At 32.1% G+C, this 27584-nt stretch overlaps 1 protein-coding gene across 3 annotated transcripts; it reads right to left on the bottom strand.

The window, feature by feature from the left end:
• Nucleotides 1–27267, bottom strand: LOC127698462 (uncharacterized). 3 transcript variants are annotated; one of them, XM_052201921.1, is made up of 20 exons: nucleotides 26764–27267; nucleotides 24290–24316; nucleotides 23177–23221; nucleotides 22817–22924; nucleotides 21220–21258; nucleotides 19974–20045; nucleotides 19409–19539; nucleotides 19009–19163; nucleotides 17759–17849; nucleotides 15474–15568; nucleotides 15103–15146; nucleotides 13670–13780; nucleotides 13346–13432; nucleotides 11701–11809; nucleotides 10287–10429; nucleotides 6658–7061; nucleotides 4197–4294; nucleotides 3722–3778; nucleotides 2144–2161; nucleotides 1–207 (listed from the first exon to the last, which is right to left on the bottom strand). In XM_052201921.1, exons 1-20 carry the CDS (start codon nucleotides 26938–26940, stop codon nucleotides 182–184), a joined length of 2037 nt encoding a protein of 678 aa, XP_052057881.1. In that variant the 5' UTR covers nucleotides 26941–27267; the 3' UTR covers nucleotides 1–181. The 3 variants fall into 3 exon arrangements, with proteins under 3 accessions (XP_052057881.1, XP_052057883.1, XP_052057882.1); XM_052201923.1 differs by lacking the exon at nucleotides 24290–24316; XM_052201922.1 differs by lacking the exon at nucleotides 2144–2161 and having other exon boundaries at nucleotides 26764–27265.
• Nucleotides 27268–27584: the final 317 nt, after the last annotated feature.

Raw genomic sequence — 27584 nt, forward strand, 5'->3', positions numbered from 1 at the left:
TAAAATGAAATTTACACAATTTATTGCTTTAAACTGTAACAGAATCAAGTTTTTCATATAACACAAACAATCACTGTAAAATGTCTTAGCTAGTAGACATGTTTTTATTTTCTAGTAGTCTAGCACCTTTTATACTGTCCACACTATCAATAAATGTTTCTCAAATTGGCTACTGTACAATTTAACGAGCTGCCAGGAACTTTTGACCTGGAAATACAAAATAATGAAGTATATAAATTAAGGCGACAGTAGTTTACCGATGTGATATAAGGTAAACGTATTGAGCTTTACTGATTAACGGCATTTGATGAATTTTAAAAGTATAGGTCTGGAATGTTGCAGTGCAATAAACCATAGATAAGGCATCAACCGACGAAAGACAGCTACATATGTATAGCCTTTAGAACTATTCCAATGGTATAGGATGATGAACAGAATGCAGCAGAACTTTGTCGTTGGTGTATCAAAAGCTTGACTTTGAATCCTGTTGAGGGAACAATACATATTGCAACAAAAAAATGCTGATTTAACATTGTTTGGCTGAGTTTTTAAAAAAGTAAACATGAACAGAGTAATCCATGTTTAGCGAAAATAGTGAATTAAGTTAATTAATGTGTTCGAAAAGTTTTTTTAATGTAAATAAAATGTACATTTCCTTGAAAGCAAACGAGGAGTTTCTGACAGTTTCAATAGTTACTTCCTAATTAATATACGAAATTGGAACATCGGTAAATTTCTGTCGCCTTAATTTTACATATACATGTGCATGGTAAAGTCGGTTATTTTGGTGGGGTTTGTCTTAAGCTTCAGTGTAATATTTTATGGACTGATGTCTTTTTTAAATCAGAGGGAATGCGGGTAAATTGATACAGATACATAAACAGTGTAAATTTTGTAATTTTGATTTTAGCAGTTTTTTTAATGAAATGCTTTTGTAACAAATTTGAAATGAACTTTTTTCCTTTTTTGCCCTGGTGTTTCTTTGACTAATGGTTGCCCTCTTAATATCTAAGTACAATTTTTTCAATCTGATTAAAATACAGATCATGTTTCCACAAAATGCTTACAAGCCGATAGCGTGGACACAGAGTCTGTATTTTAAACAGACTGAGCTTTGCTGTCCTTGTCCAAAATATATCATGTGCTATTTAATTAAAAAGAACATAACAACAGCCTCTAAAACTAACATTCAGTATTTAGCGAATGATACCCTCAATCCAGCATAAGTGCAATACATTCAAATAAAACCAAAATTTGCTACACCTTTCAGTGTGTATTTTTTTTTATAGGAAATGCATACAGCCAATTTACTAAAGATTGTCAAAACTGATTAATGTTAGTGATTTTACGGCACGATAAGACATACGGGCTATGTTATACAAAGGGTCAATGTATTATAAGTAAAGAAAACAACACGTTATAAATTGCATGCGTCCGAATAGCTTTTCTAGATTTACCTTTATCAGGAACGCTCAAAGCCGAATATTTGAAAGTCAAGGATGTATAAGATTTATAAAAAATACTTTGTTAATTCTTTTATGAATTACTTATAAATCAGGTAAACGGACACATTTTCCATTTCCCGTTTGCTTGAGGAAATATTGAACTTAACACGTAAAAGCGTAATGGAACGGATAGGTTTATTTTATGTTCTTTTATATATGTTTTGTTTATCTTCTGAACCAGATTCAAAAGGAGATGGTTGAAACTAGTTTAACACCGCCACATTCCAATGTGCATGTCGCAATTCAGGAACCTCGTCATTAGTTATCGTATAACACACCTTAATGATTTTCGTAATTTAGTCAATTTGATGTTAATGGCAGAACTCGGGAAATAGTCTCGTGATGTTTTTTTGCTTGACATATTGTCACCTGTATATTGTAGAAGGTTGTTTGTTGTCTTAAAGATGTCTTTTAGTTAATTTGCCGTTGGATTGCTGTGTCATTGTCGTATACAGCATGTCTCCTTTATACTTATGCATTGTATAATTGGATAACCTTCCCCTCTAAGTAATACACATAGCCACCAAGTGAATTAAAGTATATACAATTTCCAGCACCATATAATTCTATGTAATCTAACTACAGTTTAACTTTGTTTCTTATTTATTTCTAGTTCTACTATGTTCTCGATACCTTACCTGCAATTCTTCTAGATTCTAAATATTCATCATTAACTTTATTACAAATAATTGGCAATTTAAATCACATCTGAACATCAATAACAATGAAAGTATTGGTCAATGTCTCAAAACTAATTTGAAATGTCTTTCTTGGACTTGAACACGCAGTTCCTGTTTTGCAAATAAAAAAAATATGGTGTGATAAGACTACTGTGTTAGCTCCTTAAATTCGAAAATCAAAAAGTTTTATAAATCTATCAAATAACATCTGTCATATGTTCATAAGACATAAGTCTATCAGATATAAGCATTTATATATATTTGAATTTCGTCTTGCATATTTTATTTCGGCTTAAAACTTGTTGCATTGAATGTAAAACTGCAAAGATATCTGTCACAATAAACACACTTTGAGATCTTGTCATGAATATTCAGTTTTGAGAAAGTACTTACAAAATATATATATAGGATGTCAATGTAAGTGAAATATCTTTAGTCTAAAATCGTGGCGTGTTTTATTTTGTCCAAAAGAGTGTGTAAAATGGCAAGTCAGGTAAAACATATCAATTTCGATAGCCTAATGGCATCATAGAAGCAACACAAGTAACATTTCTGCACTAAAATGTCCAGATGATATCAACAATCCACCGTGTACCTCAATATGTGGATGTAAATGGATGAAAACAACTATAGGTCTGTGACGGTCTTAAACAATGAGAAAACCTCATACTGTATAGTAAGCTATAAAATCGTCCCTGGAATGTCAAAATGTGAAAATAATAAAGAGAAAAACTAACGGACTGATTTATGCTAAACACAATAAACGAAAAACAAATATGACAGACCGCAACCAATGACAACCACTGAATCACAGACTGCTGACTTGGGCTAGCAAATAAATTATATTGCGGGTTAAACATGTTTGCGGGCACTCAGCCTTCGTAAGAATTTGGACAACGGTGTAACAGCATAACAAAAAATCAGTTGGAAAGGGCTTGACTCGTCATATCGGCACGAAGCACTACAAAAAACTTAACAAAATTATCAATCTAAAAGGACTTGCAGCTACTGAAAGCTAGTTCAAAGCCAATTTCAAATTATAATCCCGGACTTAAATATCAATCAATTAACATACAACGGATTGAGTGTAAAGACGTTATAAACAGTTTTGAGAAAATCATGACCTTGTGTAATGCTTAAATATAAGTATCGACCGATATCTCTTAGCATACCTTCTCGTGTGTATTTATTATATTTATCACATTTTCCACATGCTATAGTGATTTTTTCGATTATTCTTTTTATCGTTTGGACTTTTTCTTCATTTGTTCACGGAATATGTTTCAAGCAAAAAATATCCATCAGACAATCTGTCTCAAGAAAATAATTTCTTACTTTGCTAAAGCCAACGAGCTTAATGAACTGGGATTGGCTAATTTAAATAACGGAGAGTGTATGCATGGTTTTATGGGTTAGCTCAACGAGGCCTCTGAAAGTTTTTTTTTTTTTTGCTATATTATTTGATCTTATTTAAGAAAGAACAAAATGACAATAAATGAATATCTCTGTACGTTCATAATGACAATAAAATCTTACCTGTCATGGATTCTGGTTTAATGAAGTCAGCCATGGCAGTAGTCGCAAAATTATTTCCTAAAGTTAAAAGTACACAATATACAAATCAGTTGCATACGCTTTGTTTTCATATATATTTACCTTTTAACAGTTTACTATGTACTTTTTAACACTGGTATGTATCTCTTTGGGTTTAAAATTAGATAATATTTTTAAATTAGATTTTGTTAGAAGTTAACGAAATTAACATTGAAACACGCCCAATACAAATAAAAGATATGATTTTAATTTCCATATAACACCGTTATGATTAGTTTCTGAAAGTGTTGATGGTCTTCGGATGGCTTCAAACAACGACATTATATAAATGTATATAGAATTTTAAAGAATATGAAATCATTGAGATTGTGAAACCATGCTAAATTTTGCAAAAATGCCATACATCGAAATGCACAAATCCCTAAGTAGATGAACATATGCATTAAAAGGTACGTACGTCCAGAATTGTCTGTGTGGAACAAATGACTTGAAGATATTGGTTTCTCAAATTTTTTATCGCAGTCTATCATAGTCCGTAGTTCTATATTTGAAACACTGAAAAGAAAATTAAAGAATATCAATATAGCGATTGTTATTTGAATGTGGTTCAGAATATCATAATGTTTAACACATTGACATTGTACTTCAGAAGTGTCTTTGCTAAAATGCTAAATTTTCAATTAGCAGATAATCTTTTCAAACCTTGATGCTTATAGTAGACAGATTGAACATTCAAAGTGTAAAAATTAAGAAAAATAACAAATGTGCGTTCCACGAGGTCATTAGGAATGTTCCCCTGGCCCTTCCTTTCAATCAAACTATGATTTCTCATTCCCAAACTCTCCTTTTTGCTGAGAGTTTTGCATTTTCTTCTAAGTTTTATAGACACTTTGTCATTGGTATTTTGATGTGTGATTTTAGCACAAACAAAGAGAATATACACGACATTCCACCCCTTAAAATTATGCCTTTCAACGATTTAAAGAATTTTAGCGAGTAAAGTTCAATATATAAATATATACTAGTAATGTGCATGCAAGGCGCAGGTGACTGTTTTATGCCCCCCCTTGATTACCTCAGTAAACAGAAGCATCTGAATGCTTGGATTGCAACCTTACATGTTTGAGCATATTTCAGCTAGTTGCAACATTGAATTTACTACTGTATAATTTGTTACATTTGATTGTGTTGGCAAGATTTACCTGTTCTGACATTAGCAAAATAATAAAGTTAAGATTGAACTAGAGGCTCTCAAGAGCCTGTGTCGCTCTCCTGACTCTACTTTGGTTTTGGAAATCATGTAAAAATAGATAAAAATCAAAACAGATACCCAAATAATGATTGAGGCAGAATTTGGTTTAATATTGGCTGCGTAATTTAATAAAAAAAAAATACTGGTCGCCATTTTGAACAGTAAATCGGCAAAAAAAGTAGCAACACTTCATCAGCACCTCATAAGGAACATTTATGCCATGTTTGGTTTCATTCCATTCAGTGGTTCTCTACAAGAAGACATTTGAATGTATTGTCAATAGGGTCCTATTTTAAACGAAATCCCCTGCTGACGGCCATCTTGGATGATGGATCGGCTTCAAAGTAACAACATTTGGTAAGCACCTCATAAGGACCATTCATGCCATGTTTGGTTCCATTCCAATTAGTGGTTCTCTAAAAGAAGACATTTGTATGTATTTCCCTTAGGGTCCTATGTTAAATAAGTCCCCTGCTGGCGGCCATCTTGGATGATGGATCGACTTCAAAGTAATAAAACTTGGTCAACACCTCATAAGAAACATTCTTGCCATGTTTGGATTCATTCCATTCAGTGGTTCTCTAAAAGAAGACATATGTATGTATTTCCTATAGGGTCCTATGTTAAACTAAGTTCCCCGCTGGCGACCATCTTGGATGATGGATCAGCTTCAAAGTAACAACACTTGGTCAGCACCTCATAAGGAACATTCATGCCATGTTTGGTTTCATTCCATTTAGTCAGCACCTCATAAGGAACAGTCTTGCCATGTTTGGTTCCATTCCAATCAGTGGTTCTCTAAAAGAAGACATTTGTATGTATTTCCCTCAGGGTCCTATGTTAACTAATTCCCCGCTGGCTGCCATCTTGGATGATGGATCGGATTCGAAGTAACAACACTTGGTTAGCGCCTCATAAGGAGCATTCATGCCATGTTTGGTTTAATTTCATTTAGTGGTTCTCTAAAAGAAGACATTTGTATGTATTTCCCATAGAGTCCTATGTTAAACTAAGTCCCCCGCTGGCGGCCATTTTGGATGATAGATCGGCTTCAAAGTAACAACAGTTGGTCAGCACCTCATATGGAACATTTATGCCATGTTTGGTTTCGTTCCATTTAGTGGTTCTCTAAAAGAAGACATTTGTTTGTATTTCCCATAGGGTCCTATTTTAAACTAAGTCCCCCGCTGGCGGCCATCTTGGATGATGGATCGGCTTCAAAGTCACAAAACTTGGTCAGCACCTCATAAGGAACATTCTTGCCATGTTAAGTTCCATTCTATTCAGTGGTTCCCTAGGAGAAGTTCAAAACGTATAAAGTTAACGACGACGACGGACGACGACAGACGACGACGACGACGGACGACGGACGCCAAGTGATGAGAATAGCTCACTTGGCCTTTCGGGCCAGGTGAGCTAAAAAGGCATTACATCAACATAATATTTTCTTGTGACCGTCAAGTCTATATATATATTTATTTTCTCAGTCCTTTACATATCCATAATAAAGTTTACGGACAAGATAAGTATAAAAGAATGTTATTACAAATCTTATTACTTCCAGATAATTATTGACATGATTTAGAACAATGATTTATTACCTACACACTTAAATCTAGACAGATGTGCAAATCTTTCTATTTTAATGGCATCACCAGTTACTTACGTTCTTGCTTCAAGGGGTGTAAAATCTGACTTCATTACAGAGTTCCTCATAGCATGTTCCACTGGCAGACGACAGTGGTTATCGCGTGCTCTTAAACTTTCATTAGTATTTACTGTATATGGATCATTTGCTTTCAAATCTTGAGTGTTTTGGCTGACAAAGAAATGCAAGAAAGGTTTTCCTTCTTGTTTTTTCTCAGTCTTTCCAGCGGGTGGAATGTGACTATCATTTTTCTGGTCTCCTTGATATTGAAGTTGTGATTCGGAGGCGAAGTCAAATGGCTGGTAGCCAATAGTGAAGTGAGTTTCTTTTCCTTCATTCAATCTTTGTTTGCATACATTTTCCTGTTGCCTGCGTCTACCAACAGCATGTTGCCCAGCCATCAGACTACCACTAAAGTTTGTCTGAAATGAGAAAAAATGGCGATCTTAACAGTTTATAGTAATACTATACTACTTTGAATTGTAACGTTTGGAATAATGGGGTTCAGAAAAAAACCTTTATATGTTTATTCATATAAATTTTCATCACATAACAGACTTAATTCTAATTTAAATATGATTGTAGAATGAATTTCTAAACAGTGCAATAAGGCACAGTAACCATTTGGCTATTTATCCAAAAATGGAATAGAAGACCCACACAAATTCCCACAAAACTTAAAACACCTACTGCTTTGTATGAGTTACCCATATTATCATATTATACTGTTCCATCACACGTTGGGCAAATAGGACTGTTGATGGTTTCGTTGGTGAGTTGAAGAATATGTGTATCATGGATTAAGCAAATTGGATATACCACCTGTCGTAAGGTCACGAAAATCTTAAAAAAGGTAAAGCCAAATATAGCTTTCTTTGTAAGAGCAGTATGAGTTTTGAAGAAAATCTTCATAATTTTGACTCGTCATCATTATGAAGTAATTTGACGTAAATGCTGACTGGCAACTTGGATATAACGAATTTGGAAGACTTACAACACTTTTATGTCAGTATTACATGTGTTATATACAGGCCATTGGGTTGATAATATCTAATGTGACTAACTAAATAATGTGATGGTGTAATTAGTCTGGACTAGCAGACTGTTGACTAGTGGTATGAATGTGAACTACACAAATATAAATAAATTGGTTAATTGAATCAGATAGGAGAACCCGCAAAAGATGAAATCATATCTTATTTATTTCTTATCGGTATCGTTGCAAATATCTGAAGACTTTTGTTTTTCAGTTTATTCTAGGCGATGAAATACAAATTATGCTTTCTGGTCGGTTGTTTTTTAGACTCCTTAATATATGTATATATATATACATATAAACAAGTCTAAATTGAAAACAACGTTCAAACCTATGATTGCGTTGGATAAAAACCGCAATTTTTATACGTGTGCATGCAAAAAAAAAATTCTTGGTAGAGGGGTCTAAATACAGAACAAACAACATTTTCCAAAAGACCAAAAAAGTGAAAAAGTATATTTTAACAAAACGCATTTGACTAGCAGGTCGAACAACAGATGTTCTTAAACACTGCTGACTGCCATTGGCGATTGCCAAATAAACGGATCACCAGATGTAACAAAATGGATCTTAACTATTAATTTAATACCAAACAGAAAACAGTAAACTTGCGGAAAAGATGGTATACCTCAACCAAAGGTGCAAAAATTAGTACACCATATCCGGATTTCGACAATTAATGTCTCTTCAGTGATTTTAGGAATCGAAACGATATTTGGAAGGCCATATAATTTACCTCAATTTAGGATAGACTCTTAAATTTTGAAGAGTCGAAATAGGATGAACGGATCATATAAACCCGAAGGCAAATATAATACAAGCCCAAACGAAAAAATATAAACAAGTCTAAATTGAAAACAACGTTCAAACCTATGATTGCGTTGGATAAAAACCGCAATTTTTATACGTGTGCATGCAAAAAAAAAAAATTCTTGGTAGAGGGGTCTAAATACAGCACAAATAACATTTTCCAAAAGACCAAAAAAGTGAAAAAGTATATTTTAACAAAACGCATTTGACTAGCAGGTCGAACAACGGATGTTCTTAAACCCTGCTGACTGCCATTGGCGATTGCTGAATAAACGTATCACCAGATGTAACAAAATGGATCTTAACTATTAATTTAATACCAAACAGAAAACAATAAACTTGCGGAAAAGATGGTATACCGCAACCAAAGGTGCAAAAATTAGTACACCATATCCGGATTTCGACAATTAATGTCTCTTCAGTGATGTTAGGAATCGAAACGATATTTGGAAGATATACATACATATCAACTGTCCAATCGGTTTCACTGCTTCACACGTATAATTATGATTAAAACTTTATACTAAAGTTAGAATATGTTATTTTGAGTGTTTCTCGTCTAAGTGTCAGTGGTTTTTGTTTTATAAATTGATACTAGTGAGAAAATTAGAAAACATATATATCAAAGTATAAAGATATTTAGATATATATATCAATTAAGTCTTATGAACAATTATAAAGGACTCAAACTAAAAATGTATTGACTATTGTTTAACCGAAAATAAGATGTAACTAAAGTACACGTCAAACTGTCATATCTTAGACATAGAACAGATAAATACCCAGTCTTGAAGTGTATCATACCGGAAATTAACCGAGTTCTATTGATTCCATTAAATTTTCCATTCTACGGATTTTCATGATACAGCTCTCATATATATGGAAAAACTTTTCCACCTTAAAATCGGTCACTCAAAATTGATTAAAAAACCTATGACTACATTAAGGATATTATAAGTTATAAGTGAACGTAGGTCAACAGTTACTACTGTGATACTCGGAAGATTGCTGGGTTTACGAGAAGAGTAAAAAGTCATAATAATTAGACAAAACACATCTCATACATGGACTTTAGGTATTTTTGTGTCAATACAGGTTAAGATTTGTATTTTGTATTTGATTTGATATCATTTGTATATCATAGCAATGGTTATGTAAAGTTTTATCACACTCCATATCAACCATGATTTTATAAAGGATATTTGTCAGCAGTGAACCAAGTTTAATAAACAAAAGCATGATTGTTTATTTTTGACTCCTTCAAGTATAAGAGAGGCGAAAGATATCAATGGGACATTCAAACTCATGAGTTGAAAATAAACTGACAACGCCATGGCAAAAACAGAAAAGACCAAAAGACAAACAACAGTACACGAAAAACAACATAGAAAATTGAAGACTGAGCAACACAAACCCAACCTAAAACCGGGGGTGATCGCAGGAAGGGTAAGCAGATCCTGCTACACATGTGGCACACGTTATATAAAGGGTTTTAGTCAGCAGTAAACCAATTTTAATAAGCAAAAGCATGACTGCATGCTGAAACGGGTTGCATTGCTCTTCCATTTCGTACACACACTTTTACCATGGCTTTGAGGGTGTTTGATAATTTCTGTGAAATAACTTGATGATGGATAGCTAGTTAATTGATTTAATATTTGATTTTTTATATTTTCTAAAATAGGCTGTGACTTTCTTTTTCGTAAATTTCACGCGCCTTAAAGTAATTTTAAGAGTTATTGCTCTTTTAAGAATTATTTCTTATACTCTTTATTATAAGCCATTTGAGAATTTTATGTACCTTAGCTTCTGACGTTCTGTTCACAAGTCCAGGATAAGGTAAAGCATCATTAGGTGTTAAGTAGTCAAAAACTACTCGTGGCTTTTTCATTGCTTCCATCGGTTTGTATCCCTTGGGCGGACCTTTGTAATCTGCATGGGCCACTGAAGAATAATGAAAAATCATAATAACAAAATTGATTTCAAAATGACTGAAAAAAATCAGTATTTTGCACATGTGTTATTTTTTTTTCTTGTTCGTTCCAACATATTGATTACAGGTAATTTCTAAGGTGAGTGTATTTGTGTGCATTTGAGGTTTGAATAAAATACGGTTACTAATATATTTGTCTCTGCCTTCATGTTTATTACATATACCTATAAAAGAAATACGATTGCTTGTTACTTGTTTCATTTTGATGTTTAAATTCAAGGCCATATTTTTCTCAACTGTATATATATGATCGTTTTTCTTTCCAAAACTGATTATTTTTATTTATGTTATATCAATTCTAGAAAATATTCATATTTTATGCAACATTATTCTTATTATTGAAATGTATTTTACGCTTGGTAAGCAATGTATATTAAACGAAAGGAAACAAACTGGAGCAAGACCCGTTACCGTTTGGGCCACTGTTAACTTATGACAATTATGTTTTTTTTTGTAAAATAACAGTTTTGGTTGAATCGATGTTGTCAACAGATTGACGAGTTTAATTTTCTTTTCTTTGATCGCGTCAAATAAAGTTATGTTAGAGAGGACGTGGCTTCATTTTTGGTTCTCGTGTCTATGAAATATCGTGTCAAAATCGACACACTAATGATCATATTCTCATTGTTAAATAAGAGGAATAAAAACCCGATCATGGTTCTAAAATGAACTTATTGGGAAACCCATTTCATGTAAAAAGTGCATTTCCTAAGAGAATTCAAGAAAACCGATAAATTTCAGACGGTAACTGGTCATGCCAGAAACTAAACGAAATGGGAATACATTCAAAAATCCTTTTCTAAATTAAGTTTAATGAACATTTATAATAGAAAGCTTACAAGATTGTCATGACTTTGAAAATATGTAAAAAGACATCAAACTGATAGATCAAACACAAACTACAACAGCCTTGCACTTAAAATGTACCTTTATTGTAATTTTCAGTATATCTAAAACCAAAGATATATGTATTGATTAAAACTGTTGATTCCTAGGGCAATGTTCGGAATCTTTGTCCTACAACAGATCTCTTGAAAATTATAGAACTTCACTTTTTATAAAAATTCAATTAACAACACAGTAGAAAGATACAGGAGCCTTAGAAATTCTCCAGTGCTTAGTACTGTCATGTTTTTGTTGCCTCAGAGGACATAAAGATATATAGGTCAAAAGCGAGGATGACATGATTCTTGTCTCGTGTTTAACTTTTAATGTAACTCACAAGAGATCTGTCTGTCAAATGTATGACGATTTGGGTCGAAGCTCATTATAACGTTGTCTGTATCACGTTTTTCTAAGTTCATTTCCATTGCAGTTTGTCCTTTGGAGTTCTGAAGAAAAAAAAACACAAGTTAGACAGATTTATGAAGGTGCTAGTTGTAAAATATCGTAGGTTTATAAGTTTAAGACGTTGCTGTCTCATTAAATTTTTAAGAAATAACATTACATGTTCATCACGAACTAAATATAGATTCTACCACTGCATCGAGTGTGATACGATATTTATCCACTCGAGACAGTTAAATTTTCAAATTTAAAACGCGAGGCTCGCCGAGCGTTTTAAATATTTAAAATTTAACTGCCGAGAGTGGATAAATATCGTATTACACGAGATTTGGTGGTGGAATCTGTTTCGCTAATGATTTTCAAACAATACGCAGGCAAATTTATTCCTTCTTTTCGAATGATCTGCAAAAAGATGTGTTCTTTCTATGTGACGTCATCAGGCATGATCGCCTTTTTTCATGCCGTCACAATAGGAAATTCAGAGGAAATCAAGAAAATTCGACGTCATAATCGGATTTAAACCAATGAAGAACTGAGATCAAACGAACCACTCGTTGATTAATTTTTTTTTATACAATGGGTGCAGAAAGGGATAAATTAACGAAGAATTAGAGAAATATATTTATATAACAAGTGGAGCCTGAACTGTTTTCCCTTCCGGAAAGCCAGAATTTATCCCTAGGTTTTTAGGGGGTTCGTGTTAATTTGCTTTAGTTTTCCAAATTGAATTTTACGAACTCTTTTCCACTGTCTGTGTTGGTTATCTTGATTAGTTTATCCTTTGCAATGAAAAAAAAATCTTTTTTATATCAAACATTGAGTAGCATGGCAGATGTCATAAGTGGTCCAGAATTTATTTGTGGGGTTTCTGTTTTTTAATCTTTAGTTTACTGTGTAGTGTTTTGTGTTTATGTGTTCTTATAGTTTCTTTATTAAATGGTGATAACCGCATTAATTTTTCAAGAGAGATAATGTATCGTCATTGATATGTGAGTTTATCTTAATCCTTAGTTTTTTGTCAAGTGTTTTGTGTTTGTGTCTTCATCTTTTTCTTTTGGTAGGAGATACAAAGTATCGTTTAAACCTGTTTGATTCGAGCGTCATTGAAACATGCGTCTGGCGTATCAAATTTTAATCATGGTATTTATAATGGGTTTATTTTAAACACACTGATCAGTTGGAAAAATTGGATTGAACTCGTACATGCAGCTACATCAGAAAAAAATGGTTATAACTCATAGAGGGGAACTTTACCAAATGAACGAAAGCTTAATCATGAGACTAATATCACCGAGGGTATCATCAGCCTAGTAGTCAGCACTTTTGTGTAAAAATGATATATCATTCATATGTTCGTTTTGTGTAAATTTACTGTTTATAAAATGGTGAATTATTCGAAGCAATAAGGTTTTATATCCCCAGGAAAAGATTGGCTTAGTCGTATTTTTCACAACTTTTTCAAAATTTTCAAATGCGTCTGGCGTACCTACATATGGCATTGAAAGGCCAACCAAACATTTGAAGTGTTAACTTTTACTCGGTGAGTTGTATATATTCATTGTATTGATAATTGTACTTACCTTCCACGGCATAGCAGGAGTGTAACTAAAATCTGTTTTGTTTGATGTAGCTGGTTCTCTTAAGTATGAAGGGTCATTGTGGAATAACTGAAAATGATAGGAAACAATGCTAATTTGGAAAATAAACTCGCCTGAAATAAAAGTCATTTATTGCTTTCTAATCCAGCAATAAGTAAACTCTTAAATAAAGCAAGAAAGCTTCAATATTATAACTCACAAGAGAATGGGTCAATACAATGAATTACGCGTTTAAGTCGGTTAATAAGAAACAATGAAATATTCTGAAGTTAATCTAAAATGTATCATATTTAAAAAAAAACTTACGCTGCCAGCATCAGCTGTTATCATTTTACTCGGAGGACCACGTGTTGTCACTGATCTGGAGATAAAGTCCTTGTTGTATATAGAATGTGATGTATCAGGATCACTTCCAAACTAACAAAACAAAAGTCAATTTTAAACAGTAGTGCATTAACAATGATATATAAAGTAAGTTAAGTTATCATTAGTTACAATTACAAAAAGCGCAAATGAACTGTACAGTTAATCTTAATCTCAAGACAGAAGGCAATCATTGTCCTGATTGAGAAGAGAAGGAATAGTCTGGTGTTTCCTCTATACATAACATCATACTAGCCATTTGTTTTGGGTTCAAAATTTCATAAATGGACATTTTGTGAAATATTGATAATGACAATGTGATTTCACATAAACTGTTCATGTGTGAAAAGTAAACATCTGTTATTTGTGTTGTTGTCTTTTTCTTTATTCTGTACCCTTCAAAACATTTTACACATTAAAGGGTATTTTTCAAGATAGATAGATGTTCTTTATATTTGTGTTCTGTGAACAAGATATGATATATATAAAAATGAGGCGATGTGGCATGATTGTCAATGAGACAACTATCAAACAAAGTGGTAGTAAAAAATTGTAGGTCATCGTACAGTCTTCGACAATGAGAACCCCATACCGTATAGTCAGCTGTAAAAGACACGAAAATAGTGAAAAAATTCAAACGAGAAAACTAACGACCTTATTCATAACAAAACAATTTACGAAAAACAAAGATGATAGACATGACAAATATATATTGAAAAAACATATACGTTTGATTTAGAAAACAAAATAGCTTTGTATATTTTATTTTTCCATGTCTATGGTATTCCCCCCAGTAATGGTCTTGTTAATACTTTATAATTTGTTCTAAAAAATTACTGTATTCATTCCAAATTTTCTTATTCGGTCATATATTAATGTAAGATAAATGTACTGATGGTTTATAAACTTGGTGATGTCTTAGTTTACAAATGCAAATCTGTCTGATTCTTTTTCAGTAGTTTTGTATTATACATAGGTTTTTTGCAGAAGTAACACAACAGATATTACGTCGTGTACCATTACACCTGATTGACCCTTTGATTCTAGATGGAATTCTTTTGGCCAAATCTTAAGGTTTTTTTTTATGCGGATTATTGTGTAGTCATAAAATTGGTTTTTGAATGTCTTATTGGTATGTTTTTACTATTTTAAAACTATTTCTTCGTGGATTGTAAACATGTCTTCATATTTCTTATCTGATTGACAAAGTTTGAACAAAATAAAATAAAGAGAAGATATTAACTTTTTTCTAGATAAAGAATAGAATAAAATAATTATCAAAATTGTTTAAACTTGAATTTCTTAATGATTTTGGCTTGCCATATTTTTGACAATGATATTATAGACGAATTACTACTATACATTGTATTACTTACATGGAAGTGGGCTGATGTTTGGTATGTTTTACCTTCGCCCGCATCTGCAAATAGACATATTCATTTTTAACTAAAATCATAAAAAGTGCTCACTCACAGAACACGCCCTTTTTATTTTATAGAATGTATATAAGCAATGGGAATAGTGTCTGAAAAACAGAGACTATATGAGGTTTTAAGAAAAAAAAAAATGATATCTTTCATGTTCATTCACGACCAAAAATATATCAAGAGAATCAAGTGGAAAAGGACAGAGATTACGAGATGTCTGGACAGAACGGTTCACTTATAAAGAATGATTGACAAGACTATCCGCGTTTCATACAGATCTCGAGTGATATACTCGTATTTATAAGTATTTGAAAACAAACCTTTGAAAACATTAGGAACAATAACTTGTCTGGCATATTCTGCTAACTGGTTACTGTCCTCCTCTGTCTCATTCTTTTCCGGGTCCTCGTTAATTCTGATTTGTATAAAAGTTAGAGAAGTGAATGAAATATTAGGAATAACACATGATAGGCTTGTTATATGAAAAAAGTTCAGTGACTTTTTAGAACTATTCAAATATTGGAGCAATCGTTTAATTTTAATGTATTAATTACTTTTTGTTGTTTTTATTTTGATGATGTTTTTAATGGAAGCAAAGAGTCAACAATTACACCATTGTTTTTTTTTCAAACGTCAAATAGAGCTCTTTGCAATCATCTTGGAAAAATTCCAATTCCAAAACTGTGTAGATTTTCTTCCTGTCAATATGACAGCTGCGTTAAGGAAGTCCATTTCATTACTTCTACAGTTATCTTGTTGATTTGAGCTAAGAGTGCACTGCGCTAGATTTGAAAAAAAAAATACTTAAATGACCTTAATAAGACAGAAATGAATCATTACTATACATGTTAAGGAATATCTTAAAATATAAAATTTCGAGTAGTATTAAGTATTCTGGAAGTTTGTTTTTATTATTCTATATTTCATGGACCAGTTGTCTGTTGAGGAGAGGGTATTTTCATCTTGTTAATAGCATTCCTACGAAAAGTACGAAAGCGAAGAGCATTGAGAACCATAATTTCGAATTGTTTTGCCAAATACAGCGAAAGTAATCTATTCCTTGGATGGAAAATCCTTAGTATTTTGAAAAATTCATTGTTATGTAAACCAGTTAATTCAAAATTATGACCATATCAATGATAATTCGTGTCAACACAGAAGTGCTGACTAATGTTTGTGAGATTTACGGTTGATAACTTTATGCAAAAATTCAATTGTACAAAATTTTTTCTGACACTTAAATATATCGGGTGTTGTTTTTTTTGTGATTAAATGTCAATTGTTATGGTTACAAGTATACTTCAAAAGATAAATGCCTGACTTTGGCTTTATTTTTTTGTCCCTTTTGGTTCATAAGCTCTTCATTTTTTTAATAATCTTTTGATTTTCAAATATTTTGGCCTAGAGTATCGAAATGCGCTTCTGGTGCAGAAAAAATTGTACCTTTAGTGTTATAACCAATAATTGTTCTAATAACATTAAACGGTACCAATTTTTAGACTTTTTTTATTCGAGCGTCACTGATGAGTCTTTTGTAGACGAAACGAACGTCTGGCGTACACAGTTTTAGTCCTGGTATCTACGATGAGTTTATTTAATGCATACGATTCATATTTCGACAAATAATGTTTCTTCAGTAATGTTGGAGGCCAATACAATTGTTCATCCAAAACATAGCACAACCCGGAGCACCTGAGGTAATCCCCGGTTTTTTGGGAGGAATTAATGTTGCTCAGTTTTTAGTTTTATATGAAGTGTGTTCTGAACTTGTTTGTATTTTTCGCTTTTCGCCATGGGGTATCCACCGGTTTCCATTCGACTTATGAATTTTGAATCTCCTTGGAATCTTCCGCTTTTCCTTTGAAGAACTAAATCGGAAGAAGGTCTTAATGTAAGCTAATGAAGAACAGCAATAAAAGCACTGTTCCTTTGCTTTTTGTGTGTTTTTTTACTGTGCATGTACTGATTTTGTGTCATGGATGGATACCCCATATCCTTTGTTTTTCTATTAATGCACATGAAGCAAAATCAACAACTTCTTTTTTAAATCTATGAAATGGGCTTAAACACTGACAATAAGAGGAGTTATGATAAGAGCCATATTTGTGTTCCTGAATCTGCGAAATGTTAAAATTCTTCAATCCTTTGAAAGTTTTAAAAGATGCTGTAGTCTGGTATTTGTGTGCAGAAATGTAACAGATATTTTAATCATACCTTTGTAAACTAAATTTTGAGGCATTTTTCTTTTAAAAAAGGGTGTTGCTCATATTTAAATTGATAACAAGATTTCAAGATGAGTCTATTTTGGAAGTTTTTGCAGTTTTACACAAATGCAAGAAGTCTGAAGATCTAAAACCAATATGTGACACAGTTCAAATATATTAATGGAGATATCTGACAAACGAATGTTATATTGTATGTTTTGTTTGAAAGAAAGGAAATGCATTACTTCAAATCTTGAACTTAATTTTATCAGTTCATTGCATAACAGGGTGTTATTTGTGCATATAATAGATTTTTCACAGGTCAATTCCTCCATCCTAAAACGTATATGTTGTTATAATAATAAAGTGTTCTTGCGTGTTGTATATTTTTTTTCACTCACTCTGAAAGTTTTGCTTTTCGAATTGCTGCTTCTCCGGGTGGAAGAGTTCTTGGTCCGTAATCGTCGTTAACAGTTGATTTCATTTTGCCAACTTTAAAAGAAGAGATAGAAACCAAATGAAGATATTTTCAAAACAAGTTATTATTTCTTATACACATGATTATATCTATTTGGCTTTTTAACAACTGAACATACATTTTAACATCATTACTTTTTACTACTTTCTCTAGCATATAAATTCCTCATTCCGCGCGTAACATTTGTATTTCTATCAGTTTTTTTCTGCGTATTCCTTCCCATGAATCAAATGACCAAACTAAGAAAATTGCTGTCATGTTTTGAAATAAAACCTATGAAGTCGCTGGCTGTCTTATTATCGTTTTATGGTGCTGAATTGGTTAAACACCTAAAACAATTGTACACTGTAATTGTCGTATTTCTTTATTTTGTCATTACTTGTAAGCCTTTTTCATTATATTCAAATTGCGTTGAGCTTTCCTAAGTAGTTTAGAAATGTTACCAAATTCCCTTGGGCTTTCATATGTATGTAGATTATACAACCAACTAAAGACCAGTAATTGTGTTTAAACAATATCATTTACTTTTATTGGCAAGATCTCCCCTGCATAAGAGTTATTCAAATGTTCGAGTAGTCCCTATAAATCGTTTGATTGGGTACGTAGTAACTTGCCACGATCCCCTATCTAGATCATGAGTAGTAAATTACAAGTAAGTATAATTTCATGGCTGTACTTATATATGTGCTTAATTATTGGTTTGTCTACGATTTAAAACGATTTTTTTTACCTATAATATTTCAAAGATAACTTTATGTAATTTATCAAATATCATAAAATTATTTTGTCTTGCTATTTATCCAACTATACAATGAAGTTAATCATAAGAACTTATCTTACTATATTTCATGTGTCTAGTATATTCTTATATCTACTTCATCACATACATTGTCGTTTAAGCATTTTCCACAACCCTTGGTCATCATAATTGTATATATTCATCGGTGATTAATCTACATAATCATAATCACCAATCATTATCGGTACAGTGATGCATCTATATCATCATCATGACACATTGTCTTAATCGTATATGCTATTACCAATGCTTTCCCTAAGGTAACATACTACTCTCCTGGTCATATACGAGTTTTACCAGGGGCTTACGTTTTTGTCGTCAAGTTGTGTTGAGAACTGATCAACTGGTGACTAATATACGTTTCCATAGCTTACCTATATTGTCATAATCTCCTGTTCTGAATACATGTGATTCTTTCTCCATCAGCTTCATGTTAGTGATAACGGAGTTTTTCCCATCGTTTAATCCTTCCATTTTACTTGTAGGTTCATCACCAACACCATAAGCTCTTTGAAATTCGCTAAATACTCTGCACAAATATACAAACATAAATTATTGCCGACATTTGTTTTGATGTTATTTGGAGAATATCTTTCGTTTTACTGTATGCCTATATGCATAAGATTATTTTAATTTTGTAAAATATAGCACTTTTTGTAATAGCAATTTATTTGCTTTCTGTCTATAATTGAAATTCATTCACTTGGAGTATATCTTATATGTTACACTTTTTCATATTTCCTCTTTTTTATTTCTTTTTATTTTCAAACTTACTCTGGCTCGTCACTTCCAAATGCTATACTAGTTCCTCGTTGTGGGTGAACAAATTTGGCTGAAAGTGGTAGTTTCATAATGGAAGTATTTAGTCTAGGATGGTTTGGTGGCAAGGAATTAGTCCTAAAAAACTGAAGATAAAAGAAAACAACTCATTAAAGATCCTTCTTTTGATTTTTTTTCTGCGAAATTCATATTGAAAAATAGTTATTTTATACTGAAATTGCATTAGTTAACCAATATTTTCCAATATCAAATTGATCATTCGTTTCTAAATTTTTCGATTTTATTTTTTACTTAACTTTTCGTTCTTTTATTTTACTGTAAAACTGTAAAAGCGATATTATCGGATTATAATTCATAAAATTTGGTGCATCATATGTAATGTCTGAACCTTAGTCAAATATGAAAATCTTATTATATTTGACAAATATTTTGAAATCAAGTTAATTGGCCAATGATATAAAATTGCTTGAGTTTATAAAGTAATAGAGCACAATAACTAATTGATTTTGACCTCAGTGACTGATATTTGAAGTGCTTTTTATTCTTTGACAACACATACCTCTGGGATATAAGCATTTGAGTACTCAGAAGTTCCAATCTTTCTAGAGGTCATATATCTTGGAGCCATATCCTGGAATTAAAAAATATAATAAAATATAGTTCAAATGATAACAGTTGTATGTTAAAAGTTCAGATATCTTACTAAAGAAACTTTTATTGTTATTGTAGTAGCAGGAACTAGCATATGACATCAATTATTAAATACATTGCCTACAGGTGTATCTTTAATATCTGAAGTATAAACTGTTGTGGGATAAATAAGACCTGATAATTACACTTAGTGCCAGAAGGTCATAGACATATTGATAACATGTAAATTGAAAAGATGACGTTAAAATTGGAATATTGTATTTCATTTCTTTAAAGTACTTTTTCTGAAACGATTTAGAAAGTTATTGGTTTAAGAATGATAAAGCGTGGTATTAATAAAATCGGTAATCATGTACGAGCTTCTATTGATTGTTGAACTTTGGGTGAGAAAAACTATTTTATTAGGTCTTTCCATTTTTTCGTGGAAACACCTTTTGAATTTTTTTCTTCCGCCATTATTTTTTTTCTAGCGCAGTGTTTTTGTTTCGCAACATATCCGTTAGATATTTGGTATATAATATCGAACGGTTATTGGGCTTTATCATCTAACCCTGTTTAACCGAACCGTGACTTATTTTTTTTAAGAGTCTTCTCCTCGGACACTGTTTGTTCTTTGTATCACTTCACTTTCGCAACCGTATAAAAAGAAATCGACAAATTCATTTTTCCAAATTACTAGTGTTGTGTTCAAATTTGACCGAAGCGATACGGAGACTCCATGTGCGAGATATTTCCCCTTCCCTTCTGTATTTGACATTAGTGATCTCACTAGTGATATATAGATTTAACTCAGGAACCGTAAGTGATAGAAACCTAGGGTATTTTGATTTGAGGTCCTTGGTACACCTAAAGGAATTTGAGGTCACGGTCATAATATATAGATAATTATTCTACAATGTGGATAAATCTACAGTGTCTGTGAATGTTTATTTTTCAAATTCAATATAATCTTGAGTTAGAGTCCACCTATATAATTTAAATGTAACCCAGAATATTAAAACATGTTCTTCTTTTCTTTTGCATTTGTTCCTTGAATGCTTTGTGCTCTTTCACTCCATATTCACTTTTCTCAAAATTATAAAAAAAAATGTTACAACTGTATAGTCCAAAAACTTATTTAAATAACAATAATGTAGTATTTAATATATACTTACAGGCCAATTTATTATCTTACTATCCAGTATCATCTCAGGCTGAAAATAAAATCATCATTTCTTAAATTAGTATAAATGAGACAAAACTGCGTTTTGGAAATTTTTTTGAGACTTAGATCATGGATGCATGGACATTTTACCCTTTGAGTATCCCCGGTCAATGGTGGAGTTCGTGTAGATCAATCTAAAACTTTCTACGTTATTTTGTTTTAAATGTTGTTTGCATTTTCATTTTCATTTCCATTTTTTTAATAACTTTTTCGCCTCTCAGTTTGTGGAATGAGTGCTTATAAAACAATGATACGCATTGAAGGCTGTGTAAGCTTATTTTATAAGCATTCGTTCCACAAATTGAGATGCGAAACAGATATGCAAGGAGTGCCCGGACGAATCTTAAAAGAAACAATTATAGCTTTGAAGGCTGCGTAAGCTTGTTTTTTTTTAAGATTCGTCCGGGCAATCCGGCTTCTTCCAACAATAAAAACTGGCCGCCACGATATAACCAATAGTGAAAGTGGTCTTGAACACTAACAATCAATCAATAATCTATTCTATATTTCTTCATTTTAAGAATTTAGAGTCGATGAATAAATTTACAACTTTTCAAGATTTTTGCCGAATTGGTTTGCCAAATTGTCATCTGTGACAAAGATATTCAATAGCAGTCAAGCAAATCATGATGGCGTCCGTTAAACTTTCGTAGGGACGACTTCAACTTTACCATTAGGAACCCTTAGTTCAATAGCTTCCTTGTAAGCAGCAAGCAGCCCTCTATCAAGAAATTCATGATAGGAAACGCAGGCGCTGGAATATAGTAAGAGTTGAGAGATATAAACTCCATATGCAGGGGCTACTGTAATGTTGTCACATAGAAATGAAAAGTTCGTAATATGAATACTGAGATCATTTTCATTTTTAGTTCCTCAACCATTCCTCATTGTAAATTTCTAGATGTAAGTCAAGATATGAGACAGACTTTACTGTATTTGTTGTATCCTTTATTTCAAGTTCGTTTGGATAGATGCGTTGAACAAAATTGGAATAATCTAGTGAGAGGACATCTTCAATCTAGCGCAACGTGAAGTTAAAAAGGAGTTAAAAAAGGATGATGTTAGCTTCTTTTCGTTCTTCATGAGAAGCTCGCGAATAATGTCTGCTGTAAAACAAATATGAATAAAGGATCAAGTCGGTAAGAAGAGCACATCTGGTTCCCATATGATTGTCTGTTGAAAACACGTCCTTTAAAAGTAACAAATATGTTGTCAATAAGAAAATCAAGCATCTATAAATATTCTTGTAAAAGGGGTATACAATAAAGGCAACCCTATTAAAGCTCTTATCATAATATAAACCCCTGCAAACCTCAAGCCTGCAAAATGATCATTCATTTTGGCTGGCTGCTGTGTTTTGAAAATTTTACTTGATGAAGAACAAATCAAAATTGCATTTGAAAACGAACAAGATCCAGGAAGAGCCATATTGCTTATAGGGTAATCGTGACAGTTTTCAGCTTGAAGGACAGTTTTAACTGTATCTCTTTAACCTTTAGTCTCCTCGCTTCTATTATTTACTATTGAAAACACGTTTTCATACTAACCTTACTTGGTGGTTTAGTCAGGAAATCAGCTTTAGTCGTACTGTCTCTGTATGTTTCTTTTGGAACGTCTTTTCCACTGTCGTTTCCAATTTCAAAATGGTGAGAAAGCTGAAAATATGAAAATTCAAATATAATTTTTGCTTTCCAGCAAGTTTACACCTTTTCAAAGTAACCGTATTTATATAAATACGAAAACGGTAACAAGATAAAGAAGAAAATACTAAAGGTAAAAAATATTAGAATTGATAATTGTTTTAGGGGTGATTCATGTCACATTATACGGCCGATATACACTGTGACAACATGTAGATAACATACTATACCTTATATCATATATACAGCTATTAACCATTAACATACCTGTTCTTTTGTTTCTGGGAATGAACTTGGGTCCAAAGACTGTCCCTGCAAAAATACATACATGAAAGTGTTTACTTCAAGATATTGTAACATATGTCTTGCATGCAAAGCTTGCTCCTCTTTTGAATATTTTGAATGTTTGTTTTTTTTTATAATTCAAGGTGAAGAAGATAGTATACATGTTATGAATAAAGGGAATGTAGGTATACGTCAATGAGAAAGCAACACATCGACAAGAAAATAAAAAGTTGTATACGAGTCAACGTAAAGTTTTTAACAAAAGACAAGTGTCTTTACAATATGTCATGCTCTAAATCGGCCTGTGTCTAGAAAAATTGAGAATGAATATAACTGATACTATTAAAGATTTATAAAATTTTGTTTGAATTACTTTTGCATTTTAACAAGATCCAAAAAAATGGTTTTGTTTGTCAGTTATCTTTGTGCATTCGTCAGTGTTGAACTGTTCCATTAAATGCTTTTAAGTCCAAAAACATACTAGCGTTTTAAGGTATACCACTTCCTTTTGACTTATATTAACCTGAAAATTAGGGGCAAAAACATAGTGCCGCTGCTTTATGTGTCTGTATTTAATTAAATGTTTCACTTCAGGTGACAAAATGTATACATAAGTTTCTATTGTTTATGGCTTTGTGTTGGAAAGATATTCTTATGTTATAAAAAACTATGTAATCTTCTTTTTAGTACTTTTAATTTAGGATATATTTTTAAATCTCCTTGAATCAAATACAATCAGTTTTGTCATGGACACCTGATCAGATATGCCATTTAATGAAACAAGTTTATTAACGTTTAACAAGAGATGATCTCAAATTATGTAATACAGCCTACATGAAAATACGTGATAAGAACAAATATGGCATAAGATCACATAATGAATATATCATATAAAAAATAATGAATCGCCAATGAATTTACTCAACGAATAAAAATATGTTGGATTATTCCATTATACTTTTTCCAAACTGTGTAACCATAAACAGACAAACTGTGCAATTGATTATGCCAACGTAGGTGCGCTTTCACCATTGCAACGTGAAGCTAAAGTTTCAAATCCAGAAAACCTCCCAATGAACTTATGATGTTTATTACCCTGACATTCTCATCAGTTCGTTTCCACTGAAATATACATACATTGATTAGACTATGTTGAGTATTCAAGGGTCAGATCCCAATTAAAAAATAACATTAGGGGAGGGGTAATTATATTTTTTACGTCAATTATTCATATACTTTACACTAGAAGTCAAAGATACAATGTTTTTTTCAAACGTTTTCAATGTTGCCTTTAGATTAAACAATTGCAGTGGCGTAGCTTGCATTCTGTTATTACCGAGGCAGGGGTCTGGGGTTGCAGCCCCCAGAAGCTGTTGAGGTTTTGCAATTTGAACCAGAAGAATCTATTAAAAATTATAACAGTTCTTTTATTTAATTTCATCATAATAATGTTAATATGCCTTACACTAAGTTATACTACAGATTTATTAGTTGATTACTGGTACAGTACCTACATCATTTTCAATCAACGGTTCAGATGAATACATAAATGTTCTCAAATACATATACCACTATTTCAAATTGAATCCTTTCAGTGAACTCAGATTTTAAATTCGTTGAGAATAAAAGGAGATGGATATGGGGGTATACTTAAATGACACAGTATGTCAAACAATACAGCTAAGAAACCATGTCAACTTACGTACAGAATTTTTAAAAAAATTTAAAAAAATATTTCTTGGAATGTCTTCAAATTCTTACATGGTTTTCCCATTGTGAAAGTGACAACCGTTGAAGTACTAACGGAAACATTTTCGTTTTTCTGAAGTCTTCATAATAAATGAAAACATTTTTATAAAGTTTTTATATAGAAACAGACATTTACTATATATGTCGCTGGAATAAATGACTCCTTCAAGTATTTCAAGTTCCCTGCTATTGAAAAACTATAAAATTTAAAAAAGCGAGAATAACACTTTAGAACAACATACAAATCATTATTCTGTGCATATTGATTAACGTATATTTTATTCTAATTTATATCAAAGTCAATGAAACTCTGTACTAATTGGAGTACTACACGTATTAGGGAAAATGTCAACACACAACGATGTTTCAATTTTAGACGTAACCGGTTAAATATGAAGGTTTGAATGGGGGACTTCAAATATTTATTTTAATCCTTTTTGTCCATAATTTGATTTCCTTTCTTTTATATTTAAGCACCATTTTAAATCTCTATTCTTTTAAGTTTAAAATAATTTCAGGGCATGTTTCTGTATTCTGTAAACCTCACTCAGACCCTCATATTCTAGGAATTATTCTCACACAAAATATATAATTTACCGGCTCGTAAAATGGATCATCATCTATTCTACTGATTTTGCTTGGGGAAGGATTAAAAATTTTCAGCTTCAATTGTGTCGATTTCTTTTGACTCTGACATATTTAGAAAACTACCGCAAAGGGGTCGGGATTTCCAGAGGGAAATGTTTCCACAAGTCTTGCATCACTCCCAAACGGTATGAATCAATGACGGCAAAAAGACGATATACAAGTTGGTTAAGTAGCGAGTCTGCTGCATTTTGTGAAAAAAAAAAACAGTTTTTTATTTTTTTTTTAATTATTTTTTACCGAGGCTGCCTCAACGTAAGCTACGCCAATGAATTGGGTTTGAATTATATTCAATTTAGAAAAGGCAATATTTGGTGGAAATTGTAGTCTTTTTTCGGCTGAAATAGGAAATTATTTAGATTACACTTTGGTGTATGTTTACAGTAGTAATTATGCATCTTCACGTGTAATATATCTGTCGATCTTAACTGTATACTGGTGGTTGACAGGATCTATGATATATATAGCTAGATGCATATCGATATGGCAAAAATAGTACTTAGTGTCTTTCTTGCGAATCAGCCGTTATATCTTAATTGGATATGTGCCGCTTTTGCATGACCAAATGGTCATTCTTGTCAAAGTTCAAAATATATCGTTTGATTGCCAAAATGAGACAACTATCTATCAAAAGACCAAATGACAATATTGGTAACAACTACATGATCACCATACGGCCTTTGACAGTGAGCAAATTCATTCGGTATAGTAAACTATAAAAGGACCATTTGCTACACGCTCTTGGTCTACCGTTTTTAAGTTTGGTCATGGTGCTGTCTGTTTTTATTGGACATGAAATTTCAGATAGCCTCCTAACATTGATATCTTCTTTCTCTTTTTTACCATATGCTTAGTTAAATAAATTTGTTAATTTTCACAGACAAAAAAGTTAGGCTTTTACCCCCTCGGGGTCATGGGTCTTGCAAGGATACTTAATATTTTTTGGGGGTCTCGATACTTCGACAACCAAGCTTTCCGCGATGACAAGATTATTTAAACTCGTCAACATGAACTATATATTAAACTTTTAAGATAGGAACGAAGAAAATAAGCAGCTAAATTGGTTACCAAAATATAAAAGTAAGTTGACGATTCCATATAAAAACAATGTAGGACTGATCTATGCCAACAAAATATCTACATAAATAATGAATGCACATAAATTATAAACTTACAGGAAAATCTGTTTCATAACTGGTACCGAATACACTTTTTGACAGTCCTTTTGGTGTAAAATTATATTCTCCCTCCTTCAAAACACAACTTTTAGATAAATTTCGCCTGATTTCTTCCACTCGTAAATTCCTTTCTGGACCATATAAGCGATTTCTCCTTGCATCTATGGATTCCATTTTGATATTTTCCTAATTCTTTACTATCCCAACTGTAGATTGCAATATCCTAATCAGACAACATCATCGGTAATGTTGGTTTGTTTTTCTTTACTTTAGTGGGATTATATTTTCACCTGTTACATACTTAATAATTTAATAACAAAGACATAATGATCCAATTTCGAATTAATTCTATTGTCTTCGGTCGCCTAGGAGATGACCCGCTAATCCACCCGAATAATGCAATTAATACGATACTTTTGATTGAATTAAGTAGACGTGTATGTAGACGTGTGATCCCTTCGGTTTTCTTTATGCTCTGACGGTGCACTTCAAAAAATTAAAGAAAATATTTTGTTAAGTCTGTTAACATTTAGTTACTGATTTTTAATTTTATATATTAGTATAAAATTTAAAAGTCCGATACGGCTCTACCAGACAAAGTCAATAGCTAATACAAAACAAGTTTGATAACAGTTGGGATTTTTGACAATTGAGTACAAAAACATATGATATTTGATAATAAGGTTAAATAATTTAACCCTTTACTTTATTAGCATGTTTATCATACTCATAGATTGAGAAAAACTTTAATTCAATTGCTAATCTGGTTTGTGCTTCATCTAGGTTTAAAGCTGTCAAAATTACAATGAATTGAGATT

Source organism: Mytilus californianus, unplaced genomic scaffold, assembly GCF_021869535.1.
Source record: "Mytilus californianus isolate M0D057914Y unplaced genomic scaffold, xbMytCali1.0.p SCAF_4, whole genome shotgun sequence".
Taxonomy (NCBI): domain Eukaryota; kingdom Metazoa; phylum Mollusca; class Bivalvia; order Mytilida; family Mytilidae; genus Mytilus; species Mytilus californianus.